Below are 6,939 nucleotides of genomic sequence, written 5' to 3'. Positions count from 1 at the left end.
TCTTTCCCTGATTAAAACGAGAATAAATCAATATATATCGGATTACGAATGTGTCGAGGTTTGTGATTGAATAACAACACAGATATGTCAGTATATCTTCAGGAAACTGCCGGGGTATATACGACGTTTTTATCCCAAATTGGATCCTCAAAAACGTCATCATAACACCGGTTACTATGTGACGTAGTCTACATTTATTAGACTTTCGGAGTCTCACAGAAGGAAAATAATGACGTGCTACATTTTTGATACAAACTCAAGCAATTAACGCTTTTAATACTTAGATTTAATATTAAAAGTGTTATTATAAATTATTACATACACGATAAAATTATGTTCACAGCAAATTAGAAAATCCTTCACGTATATATTGGGTTTTTCAACTTATATATGTATTGTCAACGAACTCTCATAACAAATGTGCCATTGATTTTGAGTAGATACATATTATACATGTCAATTTATATATTTTTTATGGCCATCTTGAAAAAAAACCCGCCATATTAAAATGTCAAGGGTGGTTAATAAATAATAATATTTGACACACACACAACTGTTACATTTACCATGGCTAATTAAGTCTGTAATAATTAAATCCACAATTTTTTCACCGATCTCTAAGATTATAGAATATAAATATTTTTTATTTTTTATTTTTCCATTTAATATTCAAAACCGAAAGAACTAATTTGCATTAAAGGACACACAGACCATTTTATAAAAGAATTATCACCAACCAGAAAGTTATGCATGTAGTAGTGTTTGTAAACCAACATTAGTGTATAGCACTGCCCAATATGATGAGCGTCGATGTGATCAATTATGTATGTTATGGTAGGAAATCATCTAACATTAGTTATAATGATAATTGCCAGAGTCATATGTAGATAGCCGAATGAGTGTGTATGTTGGATAAAAATGGCTTGCGAAGAAATTATTTTCAAGTTAGATTTCAATTTATCTTGGAAAAAAAACAACATGTACACTGTTAGGTTATTACATAATTAGATGGCTTCAAATTGTAATATAAGAAAAAAATACATGTATACACGAGCATGCACAAGGTTTTCGTGAAAAACCATTTGTAAAATCTCCTCTCTCTTTTCCATCAAAAACAAAAAGAAAAAACAAACCAAAAGCAACAATCAAATACATTGACGAATATCGATATAGTTCATTGTAGTTAAAGCCGTAGACAATCACATAATTATACTAATGTAGGTTTTACTACGTCATGCACGTTGGAAACCCAACATATACCCTCACGACACTTACCAAAGAGGAAATCCTGGATAATCATAGGTCTGTTCTTTGTTCCTTTGGTATTTCAACCAAAGATGAAGAACTGGATCTTCCATCACTGTATTGGATACCTAAACTACATAAGTGTCCTTACAAACAACGGTATATTGCTGGGTCTTCCAAGTGCTCCACGAAACCCCTTTCTAAATTATTAACATCCATTTTATCAGCAATCAAAGACGGGCTTCAAAGTTATTGTGAAACTGCCTATTCTAGAGGTGGCGTGAATCAGATGTGGATACTTAAAAATTCCACAGATCTTTTAGAGTACATACAATCTAAATCTCTTTCATCTTGTAACAGTATTAAAACATTTGACTTTTCTACTCTTTACACAAGTATTCCACATTCCAAACTAAAAGACAAATTTAAAGAGTTGGTATTACTTTGCTTCATAAAAAAGAATGGCCAACGTAGATACAAGTATCTTGTCTTAGGGAGGGATAAATCATACTTTGTAAAGAACCATTCTGATTCAAACAAAAAATTCTCTGAAACCGATATTATCAAGATGCTTGATTTCTTGATTGACAACATATTTGTTACGTTCGGAGGACGTGTTTTTCAACAGACTGTCGGCATCCCAATGGGAACAAACTGTGCCCCTCTACTTGCTGACTTGTTTCTTTATTATTATGAGGCTGACTTCATGCAGGAACTTCTTAGGAAGAAAGATAAGAAGTAAGCAATATCCTTTAACTCTACTTTCCGCTATATAAATGACGTTCTTTCACTAAACAATTCAAAATTTGGTGACTATGTGGATCGCATCTATCCCATCGAATTGGAGATAAAGGATACTACAGATACAGTTAAGTCGGCTTCATATCTTGACTTACATCTAGAAATTGACAATGAGGGTCGGTTGAAGACAAAACTTTACGACAAAAGAGATGATTTCAGCTTTCCAATTGTGAACTTTCCATTTCTAAGTAGCAACATTCCAGCAGCACCTGCATACGGGGTATATATCTCCCAATTGATACGATATTCCCGTGCTTGCATTTCCTATCATGATTTTCTTGATAGAGGGTTACTGCTCACAAGGAAGCTATTAAACCAAGAGTTCCAAATGGTGAAGTTAAAATCATCCCTTCGTAAATTTTACGGACGCCATCACGAGTTGGTTGACCGTTATGGAATAACCGTTTCACAAATGATATCGGATATGTTCCTTACGTCGTAACTACAATCCCCTTCCCTTTCATGAATTTGACCTACCGAATTGGACTATTTACCGGATTTGTAATCACATAAGCAACACGACGGGTGCTGCATGTGGAGCAGGATCTGCTTACCCTTCCGGAGCACCTGAGATCACCCCTAGTTTTTGGTGGGGTTCATGTTGTTTATTCTTTTGTTTTCTATGTTGTGTCATGTGTACTATTGTTTTTCTGTTTGTCTTTTTCATTTTTAGCCATGGCGTTGTCAGTTTGTTTTAGATTTACGAGTTTGACTGTCCCTTTGGTGTCTTTTGTCCCTCTTTTATATATCATATAAAAAAACTATAGACATCATTATATAAAAAATATAGTTTACATGATGTTAAGATAAACTATTCAAATTAGTTTTACAAATCTAGTTAACAGTACCTTCATATTGCTCTAGGAACAATTCTCCATACAACTGCCAATATGGCATGTATATGATTTCTTTGAACAGTTGGAATCCTGGTGTGGAATTTGGGTACATAGTTGCTTGATAAATGACACCAAAGCCAAATAAAAATACAGCAAAGATCAAAATGAAGAAAATGATGTCGAACATCTGAAACAAAAAGGTTTTACAAGTAAGTTTGCAAAGTCAAACTCATCAAATTACCATGTGTAATCCCTTTTTTCATATAATAATAGCGTCGTTGCACCATTCGCTGCTGTTTAAAACAATTGACGAGGTGTATTGTGTGGTGTATCGGACGCACCTTTTGTTGAAATACGACTCGTTAGTAGTGCACTTATTAATACCGTTGGATCTAAATGTTAAAACTTGAATACATAATTTATTATGAGTATATTGTGATCATCTGTATTTTGATGAATATCAATAGGTAATATTAAAAAACAAAAATTGTAGAGTAAATATATGTTAACACTTTCCCAAAGGTGACATATCAATAGATACAATGTAATTGTAATATGTTGCGTAATATGAAAGGATATATTAAGTTTAGAATAACAATCTAAAGGAAAAAAAAAAACAAGCGATAGTTGGCTTCGTACAGGGGATCACAAAAATTATAACTCAGAATAAGGGAAAAACCTCTTGTTGCATATTACAGCACTAACGTGACATCACCTAACATTGACTCAGCATGTTCGTAATATAGCTCGTGCTTCATAATTTCTAAAACAAATAATTATATTACGTTCGTGAATTTTATGGCTTTGTTGATGATCTTTCAATTTTGTTTTGCATTCTTTCTTTTTTTTTTATCACAGAACAACATTGTTAAAATAGCTTACCATTCTCCCAATCATGATAACCTTTGGTCCAATGTGTTTAGACACAAGAAAAAACTGCATACTGTTTATGATGAACAATCCTAATGTTATAGCCAACATCATTCGTGCATAGTAGAAGTCATCAACAGACAAGGTCAATCGAAGAATTACAGAAGTAATAAACATACTGTACATCACAAATTCATAAAGTGTCCAAAAACTGAACCATGTCATTAAATTCAATGAAACTTGATTGAACACAATAGCCTAAAATATGTATATATATAATGTATCAAATCAAATAATATGTTAAAACATGTGCTCTCTATAATAAAAAAAAAACAACATGTATAAACAAAAATATCGAACTTAACGTTTAAGTTTTAAAAAAATACTCTACTGCCAACCAGCAAACCGATTGGAAAACAACTGTTATAGTCTTGACCTAGTATACAGAAATGTATGCGTATTTCGTTGAACATAATGGTTAAATCTAATATTAGAGTTTTCTAAACCTAAAAATTGTATAACATTATAAAGCAGTATTACATATTGGTGGGTGACATAAACATACATGCAAGAAAGAAAATGAAATTGATCTGCTGATTGAAGATAGTGTAAGGGCAGGGAAATTCGATTTGTGTTAGAGAAAAACAAAAATTGTTTTATTTTTATAATTTTCAGTAATGGGAGCACGTCGAAGTTTGATATCAATTCATTCACCTGTTGATAGCGTCTGACAAACTTTATAATATTTCATCTTACACATTGTAAAACATTGCTATATCTTTTGATTATAGATAATATAACACGGATAAGTTAACTTTGCGAATGTTGCACTTTGAAAAAACAACTCTTTCTCAAACAATGCTTCTTTTGGTGAGTTATAGAGTATCCATAGATAATTAATTTTGTTAAAATACTGGTTCCCAGTTATGTAGTATATATTTGCAGTTTGGTTATTCATAGAACTAATGGCAGTACACGGAAGAAATAATAACATTGAGTATTTTTCCAAAACATTAACATACCAATATTGTCGTAACGGTATGCAATTTTCGTGTTTCAATTTGCAGTGCTCAAGCTTTATTTTTGTGTGTTTAATTTTAACAATTTCATTAGAGTCACCAAGTAAACCAAAACAAAACTAAAACCAAAATAGGCCAATTAACATTAAGGAAATACTAGCGTGATGTTGTACAATTGCATAATGTTGACCAATCCCCAAGCTGAATGATTGAATGATGACATATAAATGATAAAACAAACACCATATTGACAACCATACGAACTAAGCAATACACAAAACGAACAAGTTATAAACAAAAAGAACAAAAAGATCACATTTCTGCTGGCAATGATCTCACGGCCATATAGCAGCATATGACTTGAATAATTAACTGAGTGATCATCGTTGCATAAGAAGAGTTAATGAAAATGCCTGTCATACTCTTACTCTTATATCTACTGCTGAGCATTATATCAATCAATGTGTAAACGTACAATTAATGACTTAACATAAGTTACTAATGCCTATTAACGAGATACCTGTCTTATCTCTTCTGTCATTGCTGATGCTGCCCATGCATAAACTATGTATTCCTGAACAGATGGAGTTTTCTCGGCTATTGGATATAAATCCGTCAGTATGAACCAGCAGAATACCACCAAGAATGTCATATAAGATAACTAGATAAATAAACATGCACATTTTAAAAAGGCATACACAAAATATTTCAATTTTACCTGGTTGACTTATTAACAATGTGCTACTTCTAATAATGATTAACACATACAATTCCTTTCTATACGTACAATAAAAGATTTGTTAATACCCTCTAGAATTAAGTCGAAGAACATCGAGATGAAACAAAGGGATTTGACGAATAGTGTACAGATTTATTTTAGTATTTGCTGTTTTCATATGAACACAACATGTATTGCTTGATCGTCACATACACACCAATTCACTATTTAACCTTTTAGAGATTTGTTTATCACAATTATTTTTACAGGAGAGGACAATTAGGACAGCATAAATTGCCCAATTTTTGGTAGATAAGTTAAAAAATTATATATGTTGACCTTTAGATACATTTTGGATTGTTCATGCTGCCTGGATGCCTTCACATTAAAACTTGAACACCGACAATATCCATTGGATATCTCATGTGCTCAAATACGGTTCTACAGGCGACACTCGTCGGGAATTGCGGGGAAAATAGATCTTTTCCTGTTCCTTTTGCTGTGTGTCAATTTGTTTAGTTCTCGCATTAGTAGTGACGATGTTCATGATTAGAATTGGTATAAAAGCTGCAGAAAATGCCTATAAATACAAAATATATTGCACATGATATATATGCATTAAATGTGTGTGACAATTCAGATATGATTCAGAAAAACGAAATGGCACGAGAAAGAAGATAAGATAGTTGATTACCTTAAGAATTGAAGTGCGACCTAATATATGTCCCTTCCAAATTCTGTTTAGCTCTGTTTGGCATACAGCATGCCCCATGAACTTCATCAGGGTGAACTTTTCAGTAATTTGAAAAATCGTAGAAGAATTATATCCTTTCATTTGTGTATCCAACAATTGCCGAGCCTGACTTTTTTCCATGTAATAAAATTCTGTCATCACACTATATGCAAGGTTCTCATAATGTCTGAAAAGACATGTCATGACGAACTTTAACATGTTTAAATGAAACTTTATATTGGAAAAAATGTTGATATAACGTTTCGTAACACACACAAACATTTTTATGTTCAACTATACACGTTTACATTTTTTGTTAGCAAACAGTTTTTAGTAACTGATAACTAAACTCTGACTGACTTCTACTATATGGTTCGTTCCATCAGCATACGTTAGATTTATTTTTATGTAATGCAATCGATCACCTCACACCTTCATATGTCGAAATATATAATATGCATCTGTTCAAAAAACAAATTAAAGAGTATCATTTGATATTTTTTTCTCTAAAAAACTCAAACATTTGAGTCTGTTATTGATTATGGACTGTAACTAATAATGGGATATTCTGTATGTAGTGGCATATTTCAACTTTATATCAAAACATTTCTCATAATTGTCCATGGCACGTTAATGTGCTTTTTCCTTTTCCTTTTGTCGCCTTATATTAATGAAATTGTGTTGTTTTGCAGCTCGTCTATAAGATTTATGGTGAAT

The 6,939-nt window shown here is 32.2% G+C and overlaps 1 protein-coding gene across 1 annotated transcript in view; it reads right to left on the bottom strand.

Annotated features, from left to right (window-relative positions):
- Positions 1-2,880: 2,880 nt before the first annotated feature.
- Positions 2,881-6,939, bottom strand: part of LOC134699835 (transient receptor potential cation channel subfamily M member 3-like) — a 59,570-nt gene continuing 55,511 nt past the window's right edge. Inside the window, exons 11-14 of the mRNA XM_063561244.1 lie at positions 6,184-6,409; positions 5,292-5,432; positions 3,765-4,010; positions 2,881-3,069 (exon numbers count right to left, since the gene is read on the bottom strand). Coding sequence (XP_063417314.1) covers positions 2,881-3,069; positions 3,765-4,010; positions 5,292-5,432; positions 6,184-6,409 — 802 coding nt within the window. The remainder of the gene's footprint in view (positions 3,070-3,764; positions 4,011-5,291; positions 5,433-6,183; positions 6,410-6,939) is intronic.

This window comes from Mytilus trossulus, unplaced genomic scaffold (assembly GCF_036588685.1).
Source record: "Mytilus trossulus isolate FHL-02 unplaced genomic scaffold, PNRI_Mtr1.1.1.hap1 h1tg000085l___fragment_1__unscaffolded, whole genome shotgun sequence".
NCBI lineage: Eukaryota > Metazoa > Mollusca > Bivalvia > Mytilida > Mytilidae > Mytilus > Mytilus trossulus.
This window is presented reverse-complemented; position numbering and strand designations above follow the sequence as displayed.